We start from the raw sequence: 12,154 nt of genomic DNA, 5'->3' as shown, positions 1-12,154 counted from the left end.
TCTGCCGCCCACGGGAACCACGTTAGTGAACCCGCAGAGGAAGAATGAGCAACAGCTTTTCTGGCCACAGATGTTGGGTGCCCACTTTCAGTCATCTGTCAGATGTCAACCGGCGAATGGAGGAGGACGTCAGTAGACATGTACCCGTTGACAGAGAGCTTACCAAGACACAGATGAAGCGAGATGCAGGGGCCATTGAACTTGTCCTAAAATGGTTTGAAGAAATGAAGCCATTCGTCAACGATGGATAAAAGGGGTTGCTCATGTATTACTCAACTGGATTCACAAGTATACGGTTGATGACGTAGTCGAAATACTGAGGGAGCAGCTGAATTTAGGATGTCCATTGGCCATGCAGATCAACCTGGATGAGAAGTCAGTGACGCCGACCATGGTTGCCATGTCAAAGGTGAAAGCAGGGTTTTAATGACTCGAGTCATGATTTTATACGACTCGACTTGACTCGAGTCATTTTCTAAAAATACGGACTCTTCACTCGACTCGACTTGACTTGACGTGTATTGACTCGACATCTCGAGTCATTGCGCATGACTCGAACCAAGTCATATGGCTCGAGACTCAGACGACCAAGACCAAGATTTTATGGTAATTTCGAAGAATAGTGAAGTAACCAAACTATGCGGGTTTCGTCTAATAGTACTTGTACCTGAAAATGCGACCAGAAACTGCTGAAAGTGAGGAAAACTAGTATATTAGACTAGAATGATAGAGCCTGATGAGCTATTGCAGTTCAGTTGCAGAAGCTATAGTTGTCATACAGATTGCAACAACCGAATATACAGCTGCGAGAAGAATGAGTCACGTGCATTTCAGCCTGTGGGGTAGGCTTTGTAAAGACCCTATAATGCAATAATTGCATTTACGATGATGTTGAGTCCGAAGAAGGCATAGGCAATGCCTGTTGAAATGTCTGATATTGTGCATGTGAAATAGGCTACCTCTTCAGCGAACATAGTTATGCAAAATAAAGGCGATTTTGTGCATGAATATAAAAGTGGGCGTGGTGTTTTTCACACAGCACAGCCTGTAGTGAATTACAAGTGGTAACAATTAATTGAGAATCATGGAAAACCATTATCAAACACGTCCTAAGTTACTTATGGGCGATAAAGATTTTTTTATTTTATTTATTTTTTAATTCGTCAAATTCACAAAGCAGAGTCTGTAGTGAATTATAAGTGTTAACAATCAACTGAGAATCATGGAAAACCATTATTAAACACGTCCTAAGTTACTTATGGGCGATAAAGATTTTTAATTTTTTTTTTAATTTTTTTTTTAATTCGTTAAATTTAACAGCTTTTTTGGGGGGTTTCCTACAAGAGTTGAACTTCAACATTTTACCACATGTTATTACACACCTTAACAAACATATTGGTGAAGAAATTGTTTGGTAACAATATAGTTCACAGATTTTCATAAGTTTCCCTTACTACAAGCAAGTAAATCAATAAACTCCAAATAGACATTTGCACTGTTTCATTTGCTTCATTTAATTCGATATTTCTTCTGCATAACAAATATTGTACGAGTTTCAGGGTACAAATGTACGCTCATACTTCATAATTCGGTGGGTTGTCTCGTTTGATACACAAGTCAGTTAACATATGTAAGCTCCAATATACTCTGGGATCTCACCCCCCTCATATTCGGATATTGAGGGTTGCTTTCTTATTGCCTATCGCTGACTATGCCAAGGTTTTCCAGGTAAATATTTAGATATTTTAGATTTTTCGAATGTCTGCTGTCCGACATAAACATATGGCAGTAGCACATGTGTTTCAGGGTGACATGTGCATTGTTATTGTCTGACCACTATGGAAACACAATATTTCAAAGCCGACACATATGCGAATGATCCAATCCAAATCGTGCTTGAGATATTGCAACAATTTAATGTTACTGTATTATTCTCGATGTTTCTGTATTATTCACGAAGACTAACTGAGTATGCAATTGTTACTGCATCAAAGACGTTACCATTTAGGAGAATGTCACACTTTAGGATCCTTTTTGAGCTACCAATAGACATTCGCTATTCACGTGAGTTGTAAATCGGGACTCATATCTCCGCCAGCAACCCATAGTAACAGTGTCATGCCAAAGCCAGTATCACGGCAATACAGAAATCCACCGACAGTAGCCCCATGATAAAAACTCCGAATCTCATGATCGAAAGTGAGATATCTTCGCTCTCTTGCCAAGTAATCTTTTTTAAATTCGCAAGGATGCTGAAAGTTCCCAATATTTCTCTTCCAAGTTCCAAAGCCTATGGCAGATCATTTAACTTGAGTTGATGGACTACTCCACGTTCTGAATCATCTTCGATTACAAAATCTTCACCATTAGTCCTAATATCCCTAAGATCTTAATCTTGATCCAAATTATCGAGCTTTTATGAGTTTCAAATTACACTATATAAGCTGAATGGGGCATTGAACCTAGAGCTGATAGTAAATGCAATGTTTATTTTTCTTGCCATATTTTGCAGTTCGCATCGAATATGTGTCTGAAATATCATCGGATGATTACATCCTCTAAGCAAAAATGGGTGAAAGCATCGGCCAGATCGATAGTACTTTTTCCTCTAATAATTCGATTGACCTCCTGGCTAGATACCTTATTATATGATAAAAGTGTGGATTTCTATATGGTATGTAAAAGTAACATGACTAAATTCATTTGCAGATTTTGGGAATATGTAGGTAAGCAAAAACTTGACGTGATAAAAAAACAGTGGTATTTTTGGAATCAGCATACCAAAATTAGCATAATTCAAGTGCAAAATCAGGATCAACAAATTTTTCGTTTAAAATTGTTGCCCAGTGTTATCATTATTATCAATTTTCTTGATATGCGGGATGCACAACTTTATTGTCCATAATAGATGTCGACCGGGGTGAGTCAGTCATGAATCGCAATTTGAGATGTGACCATAAACAATGGACGATTTTCTGTGGTATGCAATCAATCTGACAAATCGAAAGTAGGATCACTGTCATGGTTTTGGCAAAACTACAAAAGTATGAAAGAGCATGGCCAAAATTTATATACCATTCTACATACCATATCATAGTTGCACTTTTCCATACCGAAATTTCGTTTCACACCATACCATGCCCTGCTTATCATATATAGGGGAGATGTGGTACCGATGGATCCCTGAGACCGAAAATACTTGGGAAATTCTCTATGATAATTCCATTATTACACTCCGTGAACATGTCTAGAATTGCATGCTGGCAAAATATTTCCTCACATACAAAAAATTTCGACGTGCGGCGCGAGCTATGGGGTCTCTGACAGATATTTTCTGTTTTGGGGGATGTAAACTAAATTTCGATCGGCGCATACATTTTTATGTGTAACCTTCAACACGAGCAAACCAGCAATCATTTTTAATGTGAAGTGTAGGGCTTGTATCAGGCTAAATAATGGCACATATTATTTTATTTAATATTTTCCTTGGGTGGAATTTTTTTCGATTCATGTATAAAATTCGTTGGGTGGGGACCGATGATACAATAGCCAAATCAAGCAAAATAATGAAGCATACTAATCATGCAACAATTGAAACATGCCTACGTACAGTAACTCTTTATGTAATAATTGCATCTGATGTTTTATCGCTATAACGAGGTATTTGAAAGTCACAATGTCGATTTACAGGCAATATGTATGTATCCTCAAATTTATATGTTCGAGCCTAAATCGAAACGTGACTTTATGGCAACATTTGAGGTATTATTAATTCTATTTTTGACGGTTGCGACCAAACATTATTCTTTGGCATGCTGTAGCTTAGATTATAATACAAGAAAAGCAAGAAAAGTTGTCACATCTGAGTTTTTGAGAGAATGTCTCATAGGTCCCCGGGTCGTGTGCCAGTGGACCCACCTGGTGGGGACCGATGATACGTTCGAGCAACAGATTTTGAACGTTCATAAATATTTTTTGAAAAGACGGATATTCATGTATATATGCGCGATAGGTAGAGCGTGTATCAAAGTGTTGAGCCAGCAAAAGATCTGCTGTTATCGGCTGAAAATATTGGGGCCAGAGATCATTTTCCAATTTTTGATCCATCGGTACCACATCTCGCCATAGAATTCAGAATTGGGTCCAGTCATTCGCAATCCCCTAATCATTCCCTTCCCACTGGTAAGTGTAACGTTTGCAATAAATGTAGTAACAGATAAAGTCACAGTCCAAGTTAAATTCCAGCTCTTTGAGTGCAGACACAGCATTTCTGATGTATTCAAATGGTAACAAGACACACAAGAAGCAAGTACATATAAATGAAGTCTACATTGATACATAATTTTAATTAATTATATTTCAGAGGCTAACCGAACCGTATATCATTCAACGCATTTTTATTTTTCTAGGTGGGGATCCAGCCACATCCTACATGGCAAGACTAAATTATGTTGAAGCAAATGTTCCTTTCCGGTATTATATGGGTTATTATCGGGGATCTAAAGCATCATGTGAAGTGAGCAGGAGTAAAATTTTGAAATTGCAATTTGAAAACGAATCCTATCTTGAGGTCTCTTACAATAGTCATAATTCACCAGTACGATAATCACTGCGTATATAAATAACGAAACAGAAGATACTTGGTTGATTCAATTGAATAGTATATTCATATCGAAATGAACCCGAATATTTTTGGCTGACACTCGTCAGGGGTAATCGTCAGCAACTAGTGGAGAATTGGAAAGAACATTGTACATCAACAATCGTATCAGAAAGTCATAGAGACCCGTTTCATTTGCAATTTGCCTTCTGAATGTAGTTAAATTGTCCAACTTATAAATTTTACCGGGGTGACTTCGGGTATCAGCTTTGAGATGTTATCCTTCGTGATGAATCATGCTAGTATGTAGGTCTAACTTCAGTTTTTTCATAAAATGTGATGAAAAATATAAGTGAGTCACTTGCAAGAACAATATGCTGTCCAACAAATAGAGATGAGCAACCCGTTTCCATGGCAATTATGTGTATGTAAAATGTCCGCTGAAACTTGCTACGGAAAAGGTGACATTGTTGTGAAGTTGGAATGCGGTAATACTGGGATAAAGTCACTACCGTTGAGTCACAACTCATCTCGAGTCATTGCGCATTAGGACTGTTCGAAAAAACAACAACTTTATTTCTAAATGTTGCTTGTTAGGTTATTAAATCGTCAGGTTGCACAAAAAAATTATGCACACCAAATTTGAATCAATTCCTACCAGTAGAAAATGAGTTTTGCCAAATTAAAATTCATGCCAATTTTTAAATAATAGTATTCACGGTGGCAAATTTCGTCACTCTGACAAGAAAAAAAGTCGTGTAACAGCCCTATTGCACATTTTGACTCAAGTCAAATCAAATCAATCGATTTTCGAAAGTGACTCGACTCAAGTCTCTACTCAAGTTGAATTTTCAAAGTACGACGCATAATTCAAAGCATCATTGCATTTTGCTAGCTGTTTCAAATAGAGGATTCTCAATCGTGGAACGAATATAGTAGAGCGCTGTATCGGTAACTCATACGTGAAACTGCTAAACTACGCCAGTAACGGTAAAGTCCCAGTCTTTAATTATCAGCCAAAATGCAAGATATAGAATACGAAATCTAAGAAAGCTGAAAAAATAAATGATATGATCCGATACGCTACACTACCCATCCAAGATATACAATGTAAGCCTGCTCCAATTGTTGATGAGTAATATAAACGAATAAAACAGTGGTTCTTAACCATGTCGCTAGCGCCCCGTGAGGGCGATTTGGGTTTCAAAGGGGGCGTAAATACTCCGGGGGCGATATGGCGGGCGCTGGGACGGTCATGGGGTGCCGAATCAAAATGACGTAATAGTAGGCTACATATGTCGTTTTCATAGGGATGCAAAGTTCTATAGTTCTGTATATGCTTGAGGTCTCGTTGCAAAATTCATTCAACGATTCCAAATAAAATTAATCAATTTTATTATACAAAGCTTTCGTCGCTCCTTGCGCGAAATATACTGACCATGTTTTTAGTGTTCCGGCGAATGCGTTGGTTACTATGTTTCATCTGAAATGTGTGTTTTACGCTCATGCACGTACTCTTAGATAGCAAAATCGACCTTAACACAATTCGATAGCACTAGATGAAGGTTTTCCCAGCACAACGTTTGGAACTAGGTAATATCTATTGCAGCACACTGCGTCTCGAAATATGGAAGCGTGGTTCTATACCACTTTCGAGAGTAATAAGAGCCATTTGTACAATGAACATGACTTCAAGTTTCTGACCAGAATGATTAGCTAAATATCATTGCTTTCGAGAGCTACACAATACAACGTGACCAAATCGGGGTGTGTACATTGGGCTCGAACCAGATGGGTATGAGTCTGTAACCAACATGAGTTATAAGGACTTAGATGATTTGATCCTGACAATAGTTCATACAATTATTGAATCGTTAGTTAGTCGAGTGGTCATCGGGCGCGATGCAAGCGCGAAATATTTCAGGTAGAACCTCTGCCCCATCGTCTTTAGTACAGTATTTGAAAAATACGGGGGGGGGGGGAACCATGAAATATCCGAAAAGGGCAATGAGAGAAAAAGGGATAAAACCACTGATATATACGATGTTCGTTCGATTTATATCAGACATGAAGGTTGGATATATCAGCAATGGGCACCGAGAGAAGTTTATAGAAGAGAGTTGCATGGAGGAAAAAAGTGGAGGTGCAGACCAGATGACCTTATGGTCGTATCGCATCCCCGTCGTCAAAAGCATCTAGATTTTGCAGGCGAAACCGAATACCTGCTTTTCTCTCTCTCTCTCTCTCTCTCTCTCTCTCTATTATTAGATTACTTCACTACTAGTTTACGACAGCGTAAGCTGTAAGCTCCGATCACTACGTTTGCGTTCATTTTCTCTTTGATATAGCAATGGAGGCTCGATAAAACTCACATTCATTGAGTAATTGGTTGCGCACACAGTTAATCCGCAATATTGGTAACAATACGGACTTGTACAGGTTACAGCGATTTAGTCGACAATGATCAGCACTTGACTTGAACTTGACTCGTAAATTTTGCTGCGAGTCACGAATCAATCCGCATATTTTAAACATCGAGTCAAGTCAAGTCATTTTTGCAAAGTGAGTCGACTCAAGTCAAGTCATTTTTGCAAAGTGAGTCGACTCAAGTCAAGTCAAACAAAAACGTTGACTCGAGTCATCCCAACACTGGAATTTGGTATATCACAAGCAGGTCCTTGGTGAGTGATAACTTAATTACGAATGAATAGGCTCATGTCGCTGAAATGAAAACTATTCCGAGAGTGTATTCAAAGCCAGAAACATTCAATTACAGAATGAAGTAAGGACTTTCATTGCCTGGCGATAGTACTTTCAATACAAAACGTGATAGTTTCAAAATTGCATGATGTATCTTTGCGAAAACTGCAGATTGGCTAATCAAGTCACAGATATCGTTGCAACTTTTGAAATATTGTTCTATTGCGATGATGGAGGGGCATCAAGGAACTGTGAGTATGTTTATATGACTCCCAGAACGGAACAACTATAAACTAAAAAAAAAACTTTCTTTAAATGCTCTTGACGTTGAAAACGCGGTGGTCTAAATAGATTACCATTTGAGCAAGGAGTAGAGTTGGTCAAAACCTCAATGAGTAATCGGAAACAGTACGAAATCTGCTTATTACAGTAATGACGTAAAACGTTTTATGGGTGACAGTCTCAACAATCGGCCGATTAAAATCCCTTTATCGCCAGCATTTGTGGCATTACCAATCAAAGTTTATAGATGTGTAATGCGTATCGATGCGGAAATGCATCTTAAAGATTCTGGATGATGGATCCCTCGTCTAATCCCTATCTTGCGATATAAAGCACTTACATCGGTATCCTTTAAAATTCCTATATTCATATAGACGTGGAAGTTGCGATTTTACAACATCTCAGTTAGAATTAGAATACATCATGTTCGATAAATGTCATATACTCAAGTCAGTAGATTTTGACTGGATGTCCCATATTTTCGTATGTTAATTCCCGTTACCAGTTTTCAGAATTACTGTATACGTTATGTAACTAACGCCAAATGATTGATGATAATTCTCAGGTTTTGATCTTTTATCGTCGGACGTCTGTTTGGGATTACATTAACAATCTGCCACGTCACTCGAAAAGGTGGTGAGAATCTAGCTGTATATTGCTCTTTATCTAAATCAAACAGGTGAACTAAGAAGAATGTATTCAAAAATGATAAAGTAGCATTAAAAATAGTCTACAAATTTACCCCTGGTGCGAATAGTGGATCTATATAAACTTCGGGACAGTAGGAATACTTCTCAACTGACCAACTATGGTATCTTTCAAATCGTATATTTCTACTGCTGCATAGGGAATTTCGTTATGCTCGTCCTGGAAAGAAATAGAACGAATGTTTACATCACTGGTTCGTAAACGTTTTTGACACAGCTCCCCATTATCAAGCACAACATATCGTTATCGCCCCACTATAAAGAGTGGAGATCATCATTAAGGTAATCCTTCTACTTTTCCGTAGTCTTCAATTAATAGGTTCTCTCTATTTCATGCAGTTTTGCTTGTCTACCTCAACACCTTTTTCTCCCTCGTCTCTCATGATCTCCATTGGGGGGCAATATTCTGCTCTTCGGGAACAACTTTTTTACATCATTACTTGAGCTCGAGTCCAGTCCAATTCTTATGCATCATTATTTGCATTTTAGAGTCTGGGAAATGTGACTAGAAGTCTACTATTTACCCAGGAGTATGAAGAAACATTTATTATCACTGCACAAGAATTCTATCAAGGTGTTGTACCAGACCTGGAGATCGATGGCAACTCGACACCTGGTATACAACCATGTTTTGTTTATGTTTGCGATCTGCGGGTACACTGTTAGAAAAATCCGTAAATTTACACCTTTTTGAGCAGTAAACGAGTTTACATACGTGGACGTAAGGAAATTTACTGTTCTTTACGCTGTATTCAATTACGGACATGAGATCGTAACTCGATTCACCGAAACAATCCGTAAATTATTTCATTTGTCACATGTATGGGCGGGCATTTCTTGTGGTCAAGAAAGAAAGATTTTGATAAAATTGTAATTCCATATACATTAGGGTTGCACAAACGCGTAGAGTGCTACGATCTTGCCAGTACGGTTTTAGCAGGGCGTGTCAGAGATTGCTGAAAATCAGCATATTGGAAATAGGCATTTAATAGAAATAGGAATTCAATATCGCAACAATCAATAGGTTCATATCGACATAATTTCAGTAGGCCAGCCGTTCCAACACGAAGTAGGCTTCAGAATAGAATGTAATGTGGGACATCCATTTTAAGGCTTATCGTCATCTTCAACTTTAATAACAACAGGAACTATTCAGGCGGGAAGCCAGCGATAGTCCTTTTGTTCAAAATCCCTGGGGATTAGCGATGAAGATTGAGGTTAGGAATCACCAGAGTGGAAACAGCGGTTGTTTTCAGCAAAAGGTTGCGCGTGTGACAGAAGGGCTTCTTTCCCAGAATAAGGAACTAAATGGAAGGTTGCTCGTGACGATTGGAGTATTCGCCAGGATTGATCGAAAAACGGAGAAGTTTTAATTCACGCAGCTCAAGTACCGTACCGCGAATTTAGGATTGGACGTTTGTTAGCCTGGGATTAAAACTTGAACGTCTTTCAAATTTAAATTTTTCGCCTTGCTATTATAGCGTGTTCTCCGGTCGTGGGCTCGCGTTCTTCTAGGAAAGCGGCTCGGTAAGACATAGTAGACACGTCACCATTGCTCTTTTATTAAAACAACTAAAACACGACGATGCTCGTCCGACGAAGATTAAATGCGACTGCTCCTCGGACGGTGACTAAATGCGATTGCTCGTTCAACGGTGACTAAAATGCGACTGGCACACCGGAGTGCAACACGACAACAGGTATAGGCTACCATGCGAATCAGCGAGTGTAATAGTAAGCAAATCGGGGTAATCAGGGTAATTATTGCGTGATACGCTGCAAGCCCCCCCCCCTGGTTGGTAAAAGCTTTAGACTATTATGGACACTATAGTAGTGGCGAGATAGCGCAGTAGTATAATCCGCAGCTGCAACACCAATGGGTTGCGGGTTCGAGTCCGACCGAGGCGACTTCAGAATTCCTATACTTACGTGTTGGAGGTTCATATAGGCTCCTCCTCACCACCTCAACCGCGTAGCGGGTCTTACAAAAAGCCTAGAAGTGGGCCGTGCTATAAGTCGGCAGTTACGGAATAAAAATGGATAATACCGGCCTGGTGTGAATGACCAATGACCATAGTAGTCGACAAACACCATGAATACCTCTAAACAGAACAAAAAATGGACACTATAGTCAACGATCAAGCTACTAAGTGAAGGACTCAGCATTACATGGTAGTGATTACAGACTAAGATTCGAATTACATTTCTAATGATCTAACGACAATTGAAAGTGAGGTGGGTGTGGTGGTAAAGCAATAAACGACGAAATGATGCGTTTAGAGATAAATATATAGTTGCCCATGTGAAAGGTTCGGTAGACACGCTTTATATAACATACAAAAAGATGAATAAGCCTGCAGCGAAACTAATATACAAGTGATGGCGGAAAAGTGAACGACTATCACACTAAATATCCATTTTAAATACTGGTGCGAACACAAAATCAATAATAGAGCTGGGCAAAATCGAGTACAGGAGTGATTCGATTCTGAATCACATATTATTCTCCGATTCGAGTCGAGTATTCGAGTATAACTCATTATCACGTCACAACAGAATGCACCATGTCAACATTAAAACATGTACCTTCATATCACCACAAAGAACATAATGCCGGCTATCCGTCACATTAAAGATACTTTGGTATATTTTCGACCATACCGATTGGATTGCACTTCATGACAATGTTGTGGAATGATCGATCGTGACTTCGGAAATGTGTTATTTCCAGTAACGTTTGTAGCTTTATACTATGTCTCGTATGATGCGACACGGCTAATCAAGGTTTCAAGGATTCCGAAGTGGAAAATATTATCGAAACTATAATTCTCGTTAGTGAATTGAGTTTCAGTAGTGAGGAGCGTATAATTTCAGTACTCGAAAAAATCGTTTTTTACCACTCGACTCAAATCATTAGAATAAATACTCGATTCAGATTCCAGTAGTCCAATCATTGTGCTCAGCCCTAATCATTAGGTGATGTGTGGTACGAATAATACGGCTGCTGGATATAAAGGTATAAACCAGGTGTGGACAACCTTTTCGCCATTCACGGCCGCATTTCGACTATACTTACGTGGCCTACGGCCGCATTCCATGGCGTAGTCGTAACGCCAAATACCCATGTTAAAGTGTCGATGTCCATTTCCGGTGAACTCCGGACTAATCTATTTAATGATATCGATAGGCTTACCATACGCCGCGAAATCTCCAGAGGTCCCTAATAACGTGCTGGTCGCGCTAAGCGCGAAAAAAATTTCAGATTCCCTAATGAAATTCGTCGTTAATACTAGTAGTTTTGCATAGCCTATTACTATCAAACATTTACCCTTTCTCAGCCCATGTGATCAGATTTATCGGTATAGAGAGTTGATGCAGGGGGTGTTTTCGAAAATTCAGGGCATGTTATAAATTATGGTGCATCTTCGGGTGGGTCAATTGTTATTAGTGACTTTGTTACATGCTGTCATTTCTTGAGCTCCAACTAGGATTGTCGGTATAGTGAGGAGCACACGATTCCGAGTTGGTATTTCCATATGAGGTGCATCATTTTCCTTTGCTGTTCCCATCTGTAATGTGGGCTCTGATTGCAACGGACGCTACTATATTAAAATCGAGTAATGAAGTCGCCTTGAATCGCGTGCAGCGCGAGTAAAATTTCAAGATTAAATAAAATCTTTTAAGAAATCGGAAGTCAATTCGTTAAATTCATATTGCATGTCGACGGCCGCCAACACATACTTATTGAATTATGTGTCCACGGCCGCACAAATTTCCCTCTACGGCAGGGTTACCATATTTTGGAAATCTGAAAAGAGGACATATTTTCAAAATGTTCAGACTTGCGAAACCGGAGGAAAATCCT

At 39.0% G+C, this 12,154-nt stretch overlaps 1 protein-coding gene across 1 annotated transcript in view; it reads left to right on the top strand.

Annotated features, from left to right (window-relative positions):
- The window catches only part of LOC145447139 (uncharacterized), a 219,047-nt gene that overhangs the window by 40,845 nt on the left and 166,048 nt on the right, over positions 1 to 12,154 (top strand). The window contains exons 7-8 of the mRNA XM_080325560.1: positions 4,410 to 4,516; positions 8,779 to 8,905. Coding sequence (XP_080181686.1) covers positions 4,410 to 4,516; positions 8,779 to 8,905 — 234 coding nt within the window. The remainder of the gene's footprint in view (positions 1 to 4,409; positions 4,517 to 8,778; positions 8,906 to 12,154) is intronic.

This window comes from Botryllus schlosseri, chromosome 9, assembly GCF_051294905.1.
Source record: "Botryllus schlosseri isolate E-star chromosome 9, Bs_hap1, whole genome shotgun sequence".
Taxonomy (NCBI): domain Eukaryota; kingdom Metazoa; phylum Chordata; class Ascidiacea; order Stolidobranchia; family Styelidae; genus Botryllus; species Botryllus schlosseri.
Note: the sequence above shows the minus strand (reverse complement) of the source record. Positions and strands in the feature narration are given on the sequence as shown.